Source organism: Bombus huntii, chromosome 4 (assembly GCF_024542735.1).
Source record: "Bombus huntii isolate Logan2020A chromosome 4, iyBomHunt1.1, whole genome shotgun sequence".
Lineage (NCBI taxonomy): Eukaryota > Metazoa > Arthropoda > Insecta > Hymenoptera > Apidae > Bombus > Bombus huntii.
The window spans coordinates 11,175,408-11,197,020 of NC_066241.1; the positions used below are offsets into that span (position 1 = coordinate 11,175,408).

The window sequence follows — 21,613 nt, forward strand, 5'->3', positions numbered from 1 at the left end:
TCACGAAACGGAAGAATAAGATTGCCCTCGGAGAAATAACTTGGAAACGCTGACACGCGTGGAAAAAGGTCGATGACGTTTTGTCTTGGAATCTAAGTTCCTGGAAAGTTATAGTTATATCTAATCTAATCTGATTCTATTCGGCTTTAACGTAATTAAGACGGTAGATTTTTAAATACTACTAAAATATGTCAATTATTTCTATGGATAATTTGCAGCACTGCGTCGAGGAATTGAAATTTAATTTTACCCATCTTCTTCGTTTTAGGGATTATCAATTAATAAAGTATACATTTTTCTTGATATCTGCATTCATCCTATTAACGAGACAGTACAAAGTTTTCATTTTCTACCTAAAATCCTTTTCTTTCAGAATCTTTTATCCTTTCTTTTTTATTGGAGATTTCTTTCTCTCTTTAAAATTACCTTATTATTTCCCTTGAAAACCATTCATGAAAAAATAAGAATTTCTCCTTTCCTATTAATTTTCGTGAAAATAAACTGAAGAAAATATTGAATATTTTAGGAGCTGGGAGACGTTGCTACATCTGCTGAAAGGCAGCTTGGGTACGGGAATCCTTGCTATGCCAAAGGCTTTCTACCATTCTGGGTTCGGTATTGGTATAGTGGCAACAATAATCATAGGTCTATTCTGTACTTATTGTATGCGGATTCTTGTCACTTGTGAGTACGAGCTTTGCAAGAGGAAGAGGGTAGCTTCGTTAAGTTACCCTGCTACAGCGGAAGCTGCGTTGTTGGAAGGTCCTGCTCCGTTCAGGCGGTTTGCTAAGGCTTCCACGTGAGTATTTACACACAGAATTTTCATTTTTAATCAAATATTTACTTTTTACTTCATAAATAGCTTAGAATTTAATTTTCGAGAGATTCTAAACGTTACTTTAGAAATCATTCGTCAATACATAGAGATCATGTTATAAAACGTATTAACGTATGATATTAAATATTATATTTAATTCGTTAACTATATTAAGAAAGTTTTAGTAAGTCGAATGATACTAAAGACGCTAAAGTTAAAGCTTGACTTTTCACAGAAAGCGTATCTCTAATTAACGATTGTATAAAATAATTTTCATTTATTTAAAATAGTCATTTGATGATCGAATAAATACACGAATAAGTTTTTAATATGGCAAATTCAGATTTACGTTAATAGTTAAAGCATCTTAGTAATTAATAAAGCTAAATAAGTGGAAATTTGTGATACGATTCTTAGAATTACTAGCGAACTTTTAATAACTGAACAGATCTATGTAATGAAATTCTGTAAATAAAAGATTAAAAATATTTTAGTATAGATATATATGTAGGATTTTCAATTCGCCTTACATTATATTTTATTTTATTATGCGAATGACTGAATATTTATTCATATTTAAATAATTATTTTTATATAATACGTTATTACAACTACCATTATAATTATTATAATAATACGTTATAATATGTTATGAAAACATGGTATTATTATACTGAAAATTATTTCACTATTAAATATCAAATATCAAAATTGTATTAAGTGTGTCAGGATCACAGTGTAGATAACAAAAATAACTAAAGAGCTGCGTTTGCGTGCGCGTAAGCATGCGATCGAGATTATCGCGTATACAATGAGAACCTTGCGGAAATTTCAAGGCAGATAAATCCTTTGTTTTGCAGTCACACGATAAACGCATTCCTTATGGTATATCAATTGGGAACTTGCTGCGTCTATACTGTATTCATCGCCACGAATTTGCAACTGGTTAGTACAATTATTAATTAATCGTACGCAAAATTCATCGTAGAATTAAAATCATTCATAGAATCATACAGCGATCTTTGTCATAAAAATTCGAATTTTCAAATCGTACTTGAAGAATACTCAAAAGCTCCAACTTTTTGAAAGGGGCCATTGACTATTGTCATCTTCATCGACTGGCAGCTTTTAAAATTTCTGATGAAATCGTTGAATATGTTCCAATTTATAAAATCTTGAACAAGCATCCTTAGTACAGCAACAAATGTTTATATATCTTTTCTAAAAAAATCAACGCTAAAAGAATTCAAACCTCACTTATTGTTAAATAAATTAATTAATACTTTTACGAGCAAAGAAACGGAGAACAAGGGAAGATTTTAATTAAAGTTCACTAAACCCGATTTAAATATCAAATTGGAATATTTAGATTCAGGAAATTTAGATGTAATTAATATCAGTGAATTTTAATTATGACTTAGCTAATGTTAGCTATATTTAATCAGAGTGCGTGTGAAATTAACTATACTGAATTCAAAACTCGAATCAAATTCAACTAAAGTCAATTACGGTTCAATAAGAGTTAATTAAATCCAGTTCAATTAAATCCGATTAGATTTCAGTAAAACCTAATTAAACCCAACTTAACTAAACCCAATCTGAATTCAGGCAGTGTCAATTAAACGCAATTAAACTTCAGTGAAATTTAATCAAACGCAACTTAACCAAATTCAATCTGAACTTACGCGACATTAACCAAATCCAAGTCAAATCTAATCAGACTCTATCTAAATCCGACTAAAGTCAGATAGAATGCACTTAAATTGAACTAAATTCATTGGGAATTCAGCTAAAGTCCCCTAAACCTAGTTACTGTCACTACTAACTAATACTAATGCCAACTGAACTCAATTAGAATTTTTTAAAATTCAGTTACACTTAATCAACATCGATCTACCGTTAATCAAACCCAATTCCGTTAAACCTACTCAAACTTTGCCTAAAACTAATTATATCCACTCAGAATGTAGCCAAATTTAATGTAACCCTAAGCGCAGCTTTCTGACAACCAAAACCAACCGCGCGAACTCTCAGTCCAATTACAATCTTCATAAATTCGATTAAGTTGAATAAAAATCCACCTAATGTTAATTAAACGTAATTCAAATCTACTCCAATTTCGTTGCAACTAATTAAGTCCATCCAGCTGAATTTAACGTAACTCTAAACCCAGCTCTCATCGTCAATCTAATCGCGAGAACTCTCAATCCAATTAGAATGTTCTCAAATTCAACCAAACTTAATAAAAATCCACTCAACATAGATTAAACGTCAATTCCGTTAAACCTCGCAATTTTAATTGGCGTCCGATTAATGCCAGCTAAATTCAATTAGAATTCTCTTCGATTCGAATTTAATCAAAATCCATGTGACGTCGACAAAATCCCATTTCCATTAAATTCCATCTAAAACTAATTATATTCAGCCAGAATCCAGCTAAATTTAACGTAACTCTAAACTCTGCTTTCCAAACAAAACTAACCGCGAGGAGAACTCTGAATCTAGTTCCCCTACCAACTGACCAAATGACATCACCTGTTTCGTTGCCACTGTTCTCTATCATTCCGAGCAACGTCGGCACAACGGTGACTCACGAGATTTCGCTACTCTCGTTAAACTCGCGCTGATCCAGCTTTTACCGCGAGGAATCCCGTTCTCGAGCGGCGCGACTAGAACCGTGTACGCGATGTGTAGGCAGAGAAAAAGAAGCATGTAGGTCAGGGAAACACGCCGCGAGGAATAAACGATTAGACGGTCGACGCGTCGCGTCGCGTCGTTATGAACCTCGTGAGTCAAGGTGATAATACGTGGTTCAGGTTCGTTGACATTTCATCAGGCGACAGGATGAAGTCAAGTTTCTGTTTACGAGGACACGTGTCTCGTTTTGGTCACCGGAATTAGGAAGAAGCTCGAGAAATCGTGTACAATGAGTAATGATAGCGTTGACCGTGAAGTTACTTAGAAGGCGTCCTCAAGTACTCATTTCCTTTTATTTAGCTTTTGGTTTCAGCGTAGGACACTTGCTTTCGGTATCTGGAATAATATTTTAGCAAGGTTGTATCTGTTTAGAGTCTGTAACGTGTGGGTTTGTCGACCGTCTGTCTTTGCTTTTTAACATTTCTCAAGCTTAATGGTTTGTTTTTTTATTTCTCCAGTCATTCTTTAATTTCAATTTTCTATATAATATTGACTACTCTTAGTGATCCTAATCTTCTTAATGTCACTGATATAGGAGGACTTTTTCATTTTTGATCAGTTGTGAATGTAAATTTGAACTTTACGTTAAAGGTTTCAGAGCTTGAATTCTGGTTAATTGTTTTAGACTTGGAGAATCGAGGAGGAAATATGGCAAATAGAATTTGTTAAATATCGTTTTCTGGCGTGTTTTATAAACTTTTTAGAATATTTTTTCCTACGTTTCCTTACCAAATTTTTCACGTCTATGAACATTTTTGAATAAATATCTTTCCAATATACGCTCCTGACTCTTGATATCAATTCATTTCCGATATATCATATTATATTTCTAATATTGTTATGCAATGTTTCTTACATCTTAACAAATACTTCCAAACATAATCTGCTGATTATTATCGAAAAGCGCCATTGGAAGGCGATTATGCGATAAATTACTTCATTAAAAGAAACCCACAAGTCATCATCCTGACATTTACAACGTCTGCAATTTTTCTCTTTCTTCTTTAACATTGGAATTCCTACATTCGACGCATAACGTTCGCTTAACGTTACAATTTTCTTTCGCACTCGTAACTATGCAAATAAAACGCACCTACTACTTTTATATCTACTTGCATGGGCGCAAATTATGCAGTCGACAGTAAGGACTTTCAAGGACCAACTATCTACTTATATACTGTACAGATATTTCACGAAGCATTCAAGGATTTACCGCGTTCTCCTAAGAACCGTACAATGTATAACGATTATGCGCTTTGTTACATTGTTGTATCGAATCGAAAGGACTAGCTTGACCTGTTATAAATTATGTAAAAAGGGTCGCCTCCACTAGATTCCGCTTCGATACTTTGCTATATAACTTTGTTGCATTCTCCTAGCGAGGGAATTCCCCTCACGCTTGGGAACGAAATGAAAATTTCAATCGACTCGTTTGCTAATTCTTCAGAAGTTCATTAGCCTCGTTCAGTGACAGGCAACTAGACCTTTTATGGTTGGCGCAATTGTCAGAGTTAACCGAGTGTTCTCTTTCTTTACTAAATTATTTAATCCGAGCTGCTGGCAAATCGTACGACGAATAAAAAAAATATCGGTCGAGGGTGGGATCATTTCCGATCACATGTCCTTTTTCGTCTATAAGGATTTACAAATGGAAATGATTTATTTTATTTTATTTTAAATTTTCACGGTTGAATTTTATCGCGGTAAATGTTGATTAGAATAAAATTCATCTCAAATGAATTCTTTGATAAAGACAGTTTATATACTAAATGTTACCGGTTGTCCCAAAAGTTTCTTTCGTTTTATAAGTGAAATAATAGATACACGACATTTTTTATTTTACATTATTTTATGGATTTATCATTTTGTAGTAACAGAATAAAATGCATCATACATAATTCATATCACAATTTTATTGAATTATGTATGAGCCATTTTGTAGTAATGGAATGGAATGGATCAAACGTAATTCAATAAAATAACATAAAACAAAAAATGTTTCCTTACAAAGCGAAGAGAACTTTTCGAACAACCTGATATTAAATAATTTACTATTTAGTTGATGTTAATGTTAACGTTTCAATGATATTCACTCAATGTAACTACTTCAATGTTGACGTATCATTACAATTGTCGATATTATTGGATTATTACTGAATACTACTATGTAAATTACTTAAATATTAGTCCAATTATATTAATATATTCAATTTCATCACAGACATTGATAATACTTCAACGCCACAATTTCAACATACTCAGTGAACCTGATACACCTTCCATCGATACAGTGTTCCTATATGGAACTGTGCGGTCCTAATACAATCCTTTCGCTGTGACACATCACGTAACAAAACCAGCTACGGTGACTCACGAAACTATTTGAACACGTGGCATATCAAACATTTATGGAAACCCACATGTATCATGAACGTTATTGAAACAAAATTTTCCGAAGCCTCTGAAGATATTTCAACGAAGGTTTATAGGTAGACCGCACTTTTTTATACGTTTCTATAAAATTTCAAAATGCAAAAAATGCACACGATACATAAAGGTATAGAAAATATTGCTTATAGTAATTTAGGAGATAAAACAAGCCTCTATTTGAATATCTCGTAACAAATATCTCCGTACATTTTCCAACACCTATCAAATATTAACATACCATCTTGCCTTTTACTAAACTGTTAATCAAATTTGAATATCTTCTGCGATATATTCAGCAAAGTCTCGTACAATAAATATTCAAATATTTTCCTGAGTCACTCTATATCCCAACAGGTGTGCTTTTCTGAAAAAGAATTCCGAAGCCCGCCGGGTATTCAATAAATACCAAATACCGGGTAGTCAATAAATCAAGCAACATCGTTGCAGGCATAGGTCATGATCTTCCTTATTTCCCTTGGGAGAAACCAGTGTTCTTCGACATTCACGCGCGGTAGCGCGCAGGATTCTAAGTTCTCGCGAACGTTTCATCCAACGTTCTAAGCCACTTGCCGTAATAACGTGTGTCGTAACGCCGCTTAACTATCCATTACATTGCGTAGTATAGTTTGCACTGGTGTACGGCGAAACCGACGTACACCGCCCTCTCATTCCTCGTCCAGTTTCTAAACGAGTTCCACCGTTGATGGAATTTCGTTGAAGATAATCGTTTGCCCCTAGTATCGGCTAGGGGATACGGTCATGGCAACGCACAATACGGCAGACAGTGGACAAAAATCGAAATAATCGTCGTTCGATGTTCATCTTATTATTCGATGATATTCGTCAGTCTGTGAATAAGGAAATTTAACGCAAAAAATAATTTCGTCGAACATCGATATGGAATTTGTGAAAATCGTTTGTACATGAAAATCTAATCGCTTGGAAATTGGTTCGTTGTATATTCTCGTTTGTTGGTTCCTGTCACATAGCGTTTGGAACATCTTAAATATGGAGAGTCTGAGTACGAGATATGTCTAATTTTAATTTCCAAATTTAACAGTTTCTTTCTTTCTTTAAAAATCGATTTAGAAAGAAAAGGTTCCAGCTGTTCTGTAATTTTTATTGTTTTGTACCCAGAAGGTACTGTATTGTATTGCTGCATAATCTTTGCTACAGTATCTTTTTAGTGAAATACATTGATAATGATCGATTTGGTTAAAAAGTGGATTTCTGACCACACTTGTCTGAAAGAAATTTTTGAAGCTGTACAAAAACCGTCTTTGAAATCTTAAATCTCGTTCGTTACTAAATATCGAAGCAATATCTGGAGAAACGGAAGACAGGATAAACGATTTCTGCATGACACTTGCAAAGAAATGGGAAGATTATTCTCCACATCAGCGGTTTGCTTAGTTAAACATCACCGTGTGTGATTATACAAAGAATAATAAATATTCACGACTCGATCGTCAAATATTTAAACTGAGTCAAAGAGTAGGTAGCTGACAAAGAGCTGATAAACAGACTCTTACTCACGTCGAATCACTTAATATCAAGTTTCAGGAAAAATGCACGTTATATGCATTTTTTAACCTTTGTCTCGAGTTCTCATTCAAACGCCTCACTGTGCAACGTTTTCTTTCCCGTACATACGCATACTTTGTCTTTGGACGCAGAGAACACGTTGCATTGGTAATCTGTTGAGAATGGTTTGACCAAGTTTGTTTCAGTTTAATTTGGTTTACTTCGGTCTGTTTGAGTTTCTTCCAATCGATTCTCAATTCTTTTGGAATAGGTTTCGATTGGATGTCGTAGATCTTTTGTTTGTTGCAAGTGGTTTGACGAAGTTTAGTCAAGTTTACTTTCATTGATAATAAATACCACTTGATGCAAAATATTTAACATCTAATCAGACTACAGCAACAGCAAAAAATCTCACCGATCATTTGTTATATAACAGAACAAGCGACCAAATCAATAACCACAGGCTATCATTCAATTTCCCAATCAACCAATTAAACTCACCACTCTATAATTTTCAATTTTTTAAAAATAATGATAAGACTGGGTAAGAAAGAAGGAACAGGATTTAAAGGACTGCGTTCTAAACGGAAGTTCCAAGCTGAACTCGAGGACTGATTAAACGTAATAGTTCGATCTGTTGTGTAACGCACGTGAACCAATCGGAATCGGTTCAATCTGGCTGCAACAGGAAATAGGGTGTAATTCTCTATCGGTTCGAGGGTAATTTTTTCACGGCAGAACATGTCCATTCGTGCGCTCTGAAATGAAATCGAACCGGTTTCGCTAATATCTGAAACCCTCAGGGAACACACGCAGTCGATTGTTCCTCGATATCAGAAACCACATCTAAATTGAAAAATATAGAAAATCGAAGCACGAGGAATAAATTGGAAATAACGATAATAACAATAATAATAACGTCGTTAATTAATCGCCGCAGTGTGTTACACATATTGTCAACCGTCCAAGAAAACATATTTTCTATTGTACCGTTCGTAACAAGCGATATTTCATTCAGTTCGTTCTTTTCTTTCGTTTAAAAACACCTCTGCACAATATGTCAGATAAATATGATAAATATTACTTTTATATATTTATTTGTCCTTTTCGAGAATTTTTATGTTGCTTTGTATTACTTCGAATATATTAGAAGCGTTTATTCAAGTGCAATTAATTTGATCGGAAATATTTCAAATCTGTAGGCATAGAAATGAAGACGTGTATTTAACAAATTTGAATTTAAATTCGTATAAGTGCGATTGGTAAAGCGATTCGCAATTTTCCTGCCTTAAAACCTTAAAACCTTAGAATCCGATTAATTGATATCGAATTCCAGTAAAACTGCATTTATCTACAGGACGGTTGGTAACTGGCGGTACAAGCGGAAAGGGGTTGATTCTACGCGAAAAAAGAAGTCGAAAATATAGAATAAAAATTTTTCGTTCGAGGCTTTGTTTTCGAGAAAATCGACTTTGAATTTTCGCTCGGTACGCGTGCACTTTATCGCGTCTCGTTATAACGGATCTCACTGTAGATCGTTGTCTCGATGGAAAAATTAAAAAAAAAAAATTTTATTCTATATTTTCGACTTCTTTTTTCGCGTACAATCACCCCCTTTCCGCTTGTACCACCAGTTACCAACCACCCTGTATATCTCAAATTCCGAATTTAAATATCACACAAGTTGAACCAATTTCGTTCCAAGTTCTGTCAATTAATAATTTATTAAGCAACGAGTAAGATTAATTCTTTTTAACATTAATTTAACCTTATTGTAAACTATTTACCTTTCAACGAGTTTGGACGATTAAAATTCCACTGTAGTTTCTTAACGTACGAGCAACGATTCTAAACTCGTTGTCTATCCAGTGGATGCCCTTGTAATCTGATTAAGGTGTTCTGCCCTCTTAATCGTACATCCTGAATCAAGTCAGAGAATTAGAATAGCGAGAGCTGTCCGCCACGGTCGTGGAGTCACCGCGAAAAAACGAGATAAATCAAAATGGTACGCCTGAAGGCGATCTACACGATGTAGAAGGCGTTTCAATTCGACGATTTCTTTTTCTCTGACTCGTTCGCGATGTCTAGAGGACTTTTGTTTCGAGACAGGAACGAAGAGGTTTACATTTCGCTTCGTTGAGCAGAGTGAAGTACGTTTTATAATGCAATATGTTACCGAACTTTGGTGTTCCAAATGAAGAGACAAGTCGAAGATATAGAATGGAATTTTTTCATACGACGTTTGGTTTTCGAGAAAATCGAGTTTGAAAATATGCCAAGTACATATTCACTTGGCTTACGTCGGACTGAACGAAAGTTATTAAGACTTGACAAGAGATAATCCTATATTTGAAAATAAGTCAAAAGCGCAGAATAAAGTTTCTTCGTGAGATAGTTTCTTTTCAGAGAAGAATAAATATGCAAATTTAATATACGCGTGTACTAGATCAGTCCTTAACCAAACACGTCTAAACTCTATTTCCTTGAGAACCAGGTGTGCAACGGGAAGACTTTATTCTGCATTTCTGATAATATTTTCGCACGTGAAATAACTTCCTGTTGATTATTTACTTATACCCAGTCTGTAATTAGTCGACTTTAAATATACTTGATAAATTTCCAAGCTCGATTTTCGCCAGAACAAGGTGTCACAGGAAAAAATCCTATCCTATATTTTTTACTTGTTTTCTCATGTAGATCCTCCTCCTTTTGGCTTGTGCCTTCGGTTTGGTAACACTCTGTATACGGTATATTAATTGGTGAAACGTTGAGAGCAAAGAAACGTTGACAGTTAGCGGTATGTTGTGTGATACTGAGTCTGACAGAATTGGCTATTTATAGCGAACCATTCATTTATTCTATACGGATATTATAATTTATTAATTGGAACGTTATAGGTTTTGGATATAACGAGCGATTTATTTGCAGATTACTATGATTCTTAAATTATATTTGATATGGTAGTGCGCGTCTATAGCGAAATAAATTCTTACATTGAGAATAAAATATATTATAGTAAAATGAAATATTTGTACTGCAATATTATTGCAATAATATACTATTTCGTGCTCTTTTTATCTTTCCTTCTTGATTGTTCTACGATTTCTAATTTGATGTATTTAACAAAGCAGTGTGCCGATGATGGAATACTTATTTCTGATACTTCTATATTTAACATGGTACTACGTTTTATCTATCATTCCTTGGTTTATCGAACTATATACCGCATAGTAATCTATACGTAGTGGAGCGTTTATTTTGGATATTACTATGTTTAACATGACAGTATGCATACAGGGTGTCCCAGCTAGGGCCAGCCAGGCCACTTAAATATCTCTGTCGCCTTTAACGCGATGAAAAATATCCGTAGCTCGAATTAAATGATTTCCAAAGGGAAATATCATGGAGCAAGGTTTCTCGTTTGCTCGCTTTTTTTCTCAGTCTTTCCAAGGTCATCGTCATCTTTTATGTATGAAAGGCGTATTTTTTCTATTGCATCTTGTAGCAGACAAGGGAATACGTATGAATATGCCTGAGTCATGACCTTCGGATCATTTTGAACACCAAAAGAATGACGAAATTGTAAAACGGTGTTAGCATGGTATGTAAATTTACAGTTTATGTTATTAAATGTTCAAAGATATTTACGTCTAGACATTTAAATGCGTTCGTCCGGCTGGAACATTTCGTGTAACAATATATTTCCTCCGTAACGTAACTGTGTACTAAGACTCTTACCATTTACTTTTCTTCGCCAGTTTTACTACAGTTATGGTACTACTTCAAGTACTAATGTCATTACTTTTACTATTGGCTTTTACTCTTTCGCCTACATTGCAGTACTACCTTATTCGACTATCTCTATCATCTTTTCCAGAGTAAGAACGCGTATCACGTTCTTCTTCTCCGTATGCTGTTACCATTAATTGCAGTATGCATTATACGTAGTAAATACGTTTCACAGTAACCGGTACCTTCACCATATCATTACCTACATAGCCATAACTATCTATACTGAACCGTACTTATTGCACGTTTCACGTGTAACCTAGTACGTAGTAACTGGTATTACTACACTTGCTGTATGCCCACGTGTAATCAACTAGCATGTGCCGTTACTATACTTACTACACGTTCCACGTGCAACATAGTGTAGCATCGTACGTGTAACACTGTAGCATCTGAACGGAAAAATATTTGTCTAGAATGACAGTTTTGGACGTTTTCGAGGTCGTTGAAGTCGAAAATGAGGTTCGTTCTTCACGGAAATAAGACGCACAAAATTTCCACGTACGACGAAACTTGTCGATGCGTCACGTTCTCGTAGATTTTGACGACACCTTTTTTTTCAAATTTCGTACTTTTAAACTACCGTGTGGGCTAATTTACGTGCGCTTGAATCGTAAGTATTGCAGTAGGTTTGGTTTACTTTTTAGTTTCGGTTAGACTACTATGTGTTCACACAGGAAGCGATAAAATTGGCATTGGCTGTGCCATTACTTGTTTTGTTTCGTCACTGCAGTTGAGACCTTGGCCGGACAAATGTTCATAAGGTTGAATTTTTTAAATCGTTCGTTTCTCTGAGATATGGCCATCTTATTCCGCTTTAGCGACGAAAATAACCGCCGAAAAGACACGTTCAGTTCGAAGATTTTACAGTCCGCGTACCGTATTTTATCTCAGCATCGTTACATTAATTAATTACGTTACGTGTTATGTTTATTCTATTCAGATTTTCAGATATTACTCAGCGAACACGTGGACATACTTGTTCGATAAAGAACGACAATCACGTTCTTCCGTCGTCCGAAGCACGCATAATTATCGTGATCTCAATAAAATCAGCGATCGTGAAAAGCGTTACGCGATTCTCCGATTCTACATATAGTTTATCGGCAGAAACGTAATATGTTTCTACGATCGTTAAGCTACGTTCACAACAAACACGTGGAATTTCTTTCCTTTCCTTTCCTTTCGTCGAGAATACGTTTCGCATTGCTATGCTAATTTTCTATGAAACGATACGAATAAAGTGGCGGAAGAGCTTCTCTGAAAAATTTGGAACTATAAAGGTATTTGTATCTCTTTTGCTGAGCTACGAAAGAAATCTTCAACAAATTCGGTTGCGCAAAAGGATCTGTTTACTTTTTTTTCTAATGAGTTTATTCTTGGTTTTTATTACGACAAGGAGACTGTCTGATGTCATATTTGTATCCTTAGTGCCATGGTTGCATGTTGATAGTTGATATTGATAAGTGGACGTGTGAATTCGACTTTAAAGGAGATGAAAAATAACAGAAAGACATATTAACATGTAATTCTTTTTCCATTTTCGTGTTGCTAATAATTGTGATGAGAATATCGCGCGCGAATATGATGAAGATATTCTTAATATTCTGGCAGGTTAAAGATTTTACAAGAAATTTAAAATCAATCGCGATAAGTTTTTATCAAAAAGATTAAAATGTAACTTTTACAACGACGTATCTGTAACATTTGAAATTAGGCGCGAAGTTATTCAAAAATTTGTAATTTCTTATCAATAATAAGCTCGATCAATCCCTCGATAATCAGATTTCTAACCAGATTTTTCACTCCAACATCAAAAACAGACGGTGGTTCCATCAAAATTCTGCAATTACGTGCAAATGAAAAGTGCTGGATTTTGAAATATAATTACACGTTTGCATAGCAAAAAATATCTTTCAAATTCCTTCAAAATTATCCTCTGAAATAAATAGTTCTACCATGGCCACGTATTTATCAACAATTGTTATCGCGAATGTTTAAGCAAACCTCGTGTTTTCTACAAGAAAATATTAAATATTGTAACGAGCACTGTGCTTTGAATATTCCACATATTTCTGCGTATCATGCATTTTTATCTTTCATGCATCTTTACGTTTTTCATAGATGCAGGAACGTGCGCAGTCTAATAATTATATAAAATACGTTCGTTGCTATAATGACGTTTACGTAAGTTTACCATTGGGAAGAAACTCTTTCTTTCACGGAACACGCTAGGGAAATTGTACTCGTCCCGGGAAACTCCATGTATCGTGGCAAAAATGAAACTCCTATTAGAATCGCGTTCGTTGCGTCACGTTTCTCTATTACGTAAGGCGAAGGTTGAGCCGATGGTAAATGGTATGTGTTAAGAACGGAGTCGCGGCCCATTTCCGGTCGCCCTTGAATTCGAAACGCAACTACGCCCGATATCGACGACACTGCGAACCGATAACGATCGTTGTGTCGACGTTACACTTGCAGAATTCCAGCGTGTTGCGTGAAACGATCATTTACGCGTTAAGGCCGCTGTATCGAAATTGAAATTCCCACTATACGTTATCTCCTATATCATCTATACACGATGCAAGTTCTAAAGAGCTCAGCCTTATCGAGACGGTGCTATTCATCTTCGAAGTTGAAAGTTTGAGCGCGTAATTCCCTTAATAAGTCGCTGCAAGAATGTCCGTCTGATTAATTACGGAAAAAAACAGTTCTCGTAAAGTTGTCGAAGAACTAGCATGTTGTGCAAGTTGGCTAGAGGAGTCTTCTCTTCCTTTCTTCTTCTGCTTTTTTTCAAGTTTTCGAATAAAGGTAATGCGGTAATATCGGTATATTATGACGCGAAATTGCCGATCTGTTCGTTTCTGAATTGTTTGTCAGTGTAGAAACGTAGAAAGTATAGGACAGCCAAGAAATCGCTTCCTACAGATAGAATCTGAGCCGTGCGCGTCGAGTCTCGCGACCAACGTATTTTATTCCTGAATTTATTGTATTGTAACGCTGTAAATATTCTAAACCATAGAAATTACACGGTGTAAAATGGCCAACCGTGCGACGCTTGTCATTTTTGTTTCGTATACGAATTCTTTTACAATTGCACTGTGAAATGATTTTCAAATTGATGATAATTTACAGGATAATTCTAAGGAAAAGTGGAGTTTCTTTTTGAATTTTCTTGGCAACGTCTCGAGTCTGTGTCTTCCGAGTCTTCTTCAGAATATTATCATAATACAAATCATAATACAATCTTCCTAAGGAAGGAGGGATAGCATAAACAATTTCATCATATCGCTTTCATTAAAAAGATTGTCCTATTGAATGAAGGAAAGTTGATTTCGTTGCTGATACTTGTTATCACAATTATTAAATATTCACCTTAAAACTTGTCCAAATGTAATTGTTGCCTTTTCTATCTCATTTTATAGTTGTCATTCGTGTTTGTACACTGGAGAGATCTTTTTGTACCAAAAGGTACACCAAAGGTATTCATTATCAGAAAGAAATTATCATAGATAGATGTAGAAAGAATCTCGCAGAATATAGGAGAATCTTGTTGTTTAAATTAATTTATCGATTAATTTTCATACTGAATTACTTGGTTGTTAATACCCTGAATCAAAATGACATGAAAATCCTCGTGATATTGGATTGTAAATCGATTTTTCAATTCAGCTTCCGAGATTTCAGAAAAATAGGAAGATGAATTACGTCAGTTCTTAAAACGTATAAAAAGAGTAAAGAGAAGATTGAAAGTTTAATGTGAAAGTTTAAAAGATCGATAACAAGTTAAAATACGTATACGTTGTACATAGACGATTAGCAGATATTTTTGTTTTTAATTTTACACGACATCTACGTAAAATAAAATTGAAAAAATTGAAAATTTTCTCTGCGTTGTGAAATATAATTTGCGAACGAAGAAATTTGAAAAATCATTTCTATCATCGCTGGCAACATGCAACTAACTTCCATTGCATCTTTAACTGTTTATATTCGTATCAACATTTCTCATGTTATCATTAATATCAAATTAATTCCATTTTTAATACGTTGATTTTTTATCTTAACCAACATTGTTTCTCTTTTTGTTTTCAGGCATTGAAAACATACGTTTCTGACATTGATGTCAGGTTGTATATGTTGGCAATTTTGATACCTTTAATTTTGGTCAATTGGATCAGAAACCTGAAGTTCCTGGCGCCGTGTTCGACGGTCGCTAATTTCATTACGTTCGTCAGCTTTGGCATAATATTATACTACATCTTCAGGGAGCCTTTGTCGTTCGAGAATCGAGAAGTGATCGGAAATGTTGAGAATTTCCCTCTTTATTTTGGCACTGTGCTATTCGCCCTTGAAGCTATTGGCGTGGTGAGTACTCGTTCGGTATTTCAATATTTGAAAGTTTGGAGATCGAAATTACGAGAAATCCGAAGATCTGAAAATTTCGAGATTCGTAACTGAACATCTTAGAGATTTAAAAATTTGGAAATTCGAGAGACCAAGAATTACAAAATTCCAAAGCTTAGAGAATTCGAATATTATCGCAGATTTGGAAAACCAGATTCTTGAATGTTCGCTGGGATGTAAGTGTAAGCTCGAAAGTTCGATAATTTGGAAATTGGAATACTCGAAAATTTAGCAATTCGGACATTTAGATAATTACAAAATTTAGAAAATTCGAAAGTCTACGTATTTGAAAATATGCAAGTTGGAAAACTCGGCAGCTCAGAAATTTTTAGTACTTAAGAACTCTATGCTTCAACATTCCAATATACAGAACTTACAAAATTTCCTTAGCCAAATGCTAAATTTTCCAAATCTCAAATATTTCCATATCTCACATGCTATATCTACGAACTACTTTAAACTGCAACCACATTGTCGAACCTTCTTGTTGCAGGTAATGCCATTGGAGAACGAAATGAAGAAGCCAAAGACTTTCATACGTACGTTCGGCGTCCTAAACATTGGAATGGGCGTTATCGTAGCTCTCTATACAGGACTAGGTTTCTTTGGTTACGTTCGTTATGGCAGTGGCATCAGGGGTAGCATCACCTTCAACTTGGACGAACCTTTAGCCCTCGCCAAAAGTGTTCAAATCTTATTGGCTATAGCCATCTTCTTCACTCATCCGATTCAATGCTACGTGGCGATCGACATCATCTGGAAGGATTACCTCGCACCGAATCTTGAGAAGAATTCGCATAAGCTGTTGTGGGAGTACGTCTTGAGGACTTCGCTCGTCCTTTTCACGTGTAAGTGAATGCTTCGAGTCCTTCACCCAACGTGACGTCAATTCGAGCCAGGTCGGACGATGGCCGTTGTTGATATAGTATTCAGTTGCTCATATCGTATATTGCTCAAGTACCAAAACATTTTTCCCTGTACGATAATTCCTTGTAACGTTGACGTCGATGCTTCAATAGCCTTCGCGCGATTAGTCTGCGAAAAGGTTTTGAATTGTTTGCTGTAGCGATGAGAGTAATACCTTCGTAAAGGATCTTTGATTTTTGATAGCGATTAATAGATACATAGTTTCGTTCTGCTTCTGGTCGTTTGGTTTGTTAGTACTTGCTTATTATTATATTTGGAATTGATCGGTTTTCTTATATTTTGAGTTTTAGTTTGCAATAGGATTAAGTGAGAATTTAATTAATTGTGGAGTGAATTGATTACAATTTATTGGAATTGAGAATTAATTAGAATTGGAAATTTAAGTTTGGTGTAGGTAAGCTTTCTGTGGTTATTCCACGAATTCTCCTTTTAATAATAGAGGAATGTGTTATATTTGATTCTATTTAAATGCTGAATTTGTTCTTCTAATAAGTAAAGAAACATTTCTCATTGAAGGGAACTTGATTTTTGATCCTAATTTACGTGACGTAGTTTTGCCTCTATCTGTGTAATCTATTGATCATTAACTTTGTTATTTTAGCTGCACGAATTGATATGGATGTAATTGATTTTATATCTTGGGGCTTTTCCTGGCTTTAATTGTACAGGCTTAGTCGCGTTTGATTCAAACTGGTTAAAACTAACTGTTCCACAAATATACACAACTGCTTTAGATTCTCCCTGACCTGTGACTCGGTCTCTTCTAACTCGGAGTAATTATTCCAGAGGCTTAATCGAATCTAAATCTAACTCGCTAAAGGTCTTGTTTGCCTCTTACTTGCTTCTGATAATTCAAATTCCCTATAGAACAAAGTTTTATTTAGAAACTGAAACGATCAACTAAATGCGAAACTAAAACTTTATTTCTTATTCTATCTTTAAAATTTCCTAACAATTCAATTCTAATAAAAATGAGATAATAATTACTCTGACCGAGTATACTAAAACTTTAATCGTACTTTTTCCCACCTTGTCGTTGACTAACCGATCAGATGTTTCTACAAAATGTTGTAAATAATAGAAACAATGTTATCAGCCTCTCAACTTCACAAAACAATTACTCCGATCACACCAATAACTTTAATTATCCCTACTCCCATCGTAATACTGATTAATCGACTGAAGTATCTCTACAAAGTCCTCTAAACGACAAACATAATCCTATCGATCCTCTCACTCCACAAAATAATTAGTCTGATCATACTAAAACTTGAATTATCCCTACTCCCATCGTAATCTTGACTAATCGACTAGAATTGTTCTACAAAATCTCCTGAGCGATAAAAATAATCTTATCGATTCTCTCACTCCACAAAATCATTAGTCTGATCATACTAAAACTGTAATCATCCCCTCTCTGCAATCCTAACTTTATCTAATCGCTTCTCTACAAATTTCTCTAAATAATAAATCGTAAAAGAACATCAAAGTTACAATCCCTTCGTCCATCTCAACTTTGACTAATCACTTGCTACATCTCAGAAAATTTTTCCAAACGATAATAGTAAGAAGAATTGTTGCTATAATCTCTTATCCTTTCGTATATTTCAGTCCTGTTAGCCGTGGCGATTCCGGAACTAGATCTGTTTATATCCCTGTTCGGTGCTCTGTGTCTCTCTGGTTTGGGCCTGGCGTTCCCCGCCCTCATTCAAATCTGCACATTCTGGCATGTGCACGACCGCACAGGAAAGGCGATAATGATAGCAAAGAACATGTCGCTCGTACTTTTCGCGGTCCTTGGTCTCATAGTTGGAACCTATACGAGTCTCCGTGACATCATCAAGACCTTCTCTTGAACTGTGCGCCCTGGAAATGGTACAGTAACAGGTCGGTGAGGAGTACATTAGGAAAGAAGAATGAGAAAACGAGGTAGAACGAAGCGGTAGAAGAAAAGAATTAATGGAAGAATCAGAAGAAGATAGAGTGACGGGAGGAAAAAGAAAAAATAGAAGAACTATGGCCAATGTGATAAGTTAGCTGTTTAATAAAACCAGCGGCTCGATTGGGCCGCGTATAAGATCATCTAATACTAATTTTAAGATCTTCCATTTTCTTGATGGAGAAGATGTATTTTCTGATGTATTTTTTTTAGAAATATGCGTTGATCGCGTGAATAGCAAATAAGCGAGGAAGATTGAAAAAGGTCGACGCCTGGCGTGTCTGATTTAATGGTACAAGCGTGCTTGAAATGCGGTTTATTATAAAATATGGTTGTGAATGGTATCGCCTGACAAGGAACTGTTTCTTTTTTTTTTTTTTTTTTTATCGTTTCCAAGCCGTCGTGTCTTCTCTGACAGCATGGCGGATGGAATTTCAATCGAACAGTGATATTTTGATACTTGGTCGGTTAGATCGCGAGGAAAAATAAAGACGTTTATTTATGAACGTGGAGGCAGATTGAGCTGCACACAGTTCGACCTTTAACTATTTAACGTGCATGTAGATTATCATGACGTGCTGTTCGTAACTTGAAGCAAAACAGAATAATTAATTTTTCGCAATTTTTTTTTAACTCTGTTGCAAGTCTTGAATATTTATTTGCTGAAGAAAAGAAAGTACAGTGCTGGCCATAAATACTTGGACACTTCGAGATATTAACTAGTTTTATTTTTCGATTATTTTGCTACAAATCTGTTACTTCATTTAAATTCATTTTTTATTTCAATTAGAATTGCTTTATGCAGCAAAATTCTAAACGAGGTAGGATTTGTCAGAGTCTTATAATAATTGTAACGATTAGGTGTCTTAATACTTATGCCTGGCAGTGTACGTATATACGTACGATACAAATCAATTTTTATACGTATGATGAGCAAAAGTATTGGCACTGACCAGCTTATCTTGTAAGCTTCTGTGAAAAGATTTGTACAAATAAATAAAAAAAAAAAAAAAAGAAAAACAATCACGGAGACATAAGAACAGTTATAAATCTCTGCTATGAGTAACTGTCGTAAAGAACTGAAACCTCTGCTCGATTCAGTCTTTTTTATCACTTCCGGATTATGTGTTTGCAGAACGTTATTATTTTCACAAATTTCTCGAATCGATTTTCGTATCAGTTTTACAGTAATTGATGCTTAATGTTTCAATATGAACAGTCTATTTACTATTTTATTATTATTGCACAGCTAAGAGGCTTGATATATTTACACTATAGGCCTGAAAATTATTTTACAAAAAAGAAAAAAAAAAAGAATCGTAAATTTTACATTACAGCAGTAAAAGTGCTTTTATATTTTGTTCGAACTTAATATATTTTGTAACGTTAAAGAAATATTTGATCGGAGATAACGTAAAGAATGCAGCAGGGTTAAGCACAAATCTATCAGCTTGTTGATTGTTGTTCTAAAAGAGAAATTCATAAATAATATTTTCATTGTTACGTCGAATTCAAACGACTGAATAACACATCTTGCGTAAGGTGTGAGGCGTTTGCGCGTTAAGTGGTTAAGAATTATCCGATGATTATAACGCGATTATGATCGAGTAAATGTGTTCTAACCGCTATGATTCTCGTCTAAGCTTAAGATTGATAAGTGAAAAATGAAATGTGTTCATCGACGATGATGAGAAAGCTCCGCTTGAAACATCATTTCATTTTTTTATTCGAGAGACATTCGTTTCTCCAAAGCAAGCGACTAGCTTTGCCAGCGAAACTCGTGTTTTTCTCTTTGTAGGAATATCATTTCGCCATTGTTTCCGTGTTCTGGACAAAGAAATCACGGTGCAAATTATTTCTACAGACAATTGGCAACTAATTAACCGAAACAAGGAATGATATCTCGTTGAATTTTCGATACAGACGATGTATGTGAAATAAAATTCATGAATATCGTGGATTAGATCACGGAATTTGATACAGACGATTTATGTAGGATAAGAAACGAAACAGATGATGATCGCGAAAGAACAAAATCCCTCGGTTTTTAAGTACAACGTAACTATATTATTTATTAATTGTATTAAGGTAAAGTAAATTTAAAACAAGTATGTCTTTTTTTTTATATTAATAAAGCCAGGCTGTACTTGTTACGCCTTGCTCGTTCAATTAATAAATTAATGTCGAAGATTATGATCGATTATTGTGTGGATTATAAAATGGATCCCTTTTTGTTTTTGAAATCTCTATTTTATTGCTGAGAATATTATCAGTTGTAGCCATGAATAAATTTGTTGTGACTAGTTACAAGGTGATTGTTTATTTTATGAAAATATACTAACAATCCTTAAACTATTTCCAAAGTTTCCATATAAAATCTGCAATACATAGACTACGTGTGAATCTAACTTAATATGTACATACGAGTGCGTATAGCCCAGCTATAGCTTGGAACAACGAGTAATGGATACTCAAGGACACAAACCATTTCCCCCCACCACATTACTCTGATACTCACTCTTCAATATACGTACTAGTAATTTCAGGAAAAATTACGAATTATTATTTTTAAATATTTATTTGCCAAGATTCTTTTAGTGTGACTAACTTTTGTTGATGCAATGCTTTTACTCTGATTTCAAATGAACTTGCCAAGAGGAGACACAGAAAACAGAATAAAACTTATACCCCAGTTTTCAGAATATATCAGATGTTTCAAAAAGTAGTACTATTACTGGAAATGAGATAGAAGAAAACTTTTGAACAGAAGCTTTCATTATTCACATAACGCAGCTTAGCCTACTTTTAATATAGTAGAACTTTATGCGCTTCTTTTATAAAAGAACTTGGGAACAGGGAAATTTGAAAGATTCTCCTGAAGTATTATTCTACGAATTTCTTTCAAATTTACATAATAAAATCCCTCTATTATTTACATAATAGAACTTACTCTAATTCAAATATAAAGATGTGTTAGACGCAGAAAAATTGGTCCAAAACTCCTGATCTTTTTACGTAAAAGATTTCTTTCTTTGATCTAAACGTCGTTACAAAAAGCTTCTCTCTTTCAAAAAGTTTCCTGT

At 34.6% G+C, this 21,613-nt stretch overlaps 2 protein-coding genes across 3 annotated transcripts in view; one reads left to right on the forward strand and one right to left on the reverse strand.

The window, feature by feature from the left end:
- LOC126865142 (proton-coupled amino acid transporter-like protein CG1139) overlaps positions 1-20,840 on the forward strand; it is a 41,043-nt gene extending 20,203 nt beyond the window's left edge. For both annotated transcript variants that reach the window (XM_050617306.1, XM_050617307.1), the window contains exons 4-8: positions 527-799; positions 1,678-1,762; positions 15,353-15,625; positions 16,158-16,512; positions 18,203-20,840. In XM_050617306.1, the coding sequence (XP_050473263.1) occupies positions 527-799; positions 1,678-1,762; positions 15,353-15,625; positions 16,158-16,512; positions 18,203-18,447 (1,231 nt within the window). In that variant the 3' untranslated portion in view covers positions 18,448-20,840. The remainder of the gene's footprint in view (positions 1-526; positions 800-1,677; positions 1,763-15,352; positions 15,626-16,157; positions 16,513-18,202) is intronic.
- The window catches only part of LOC126865154 (lysophospholipase D GDPD1-like), a 54,831-nt gene that overhangs the window by 32,776 nt on the left and 442 nt on the right, over positions 1-21,613 (reverse strand). The gene's annotated exons all lie outside the window — the stretch shown is intronic.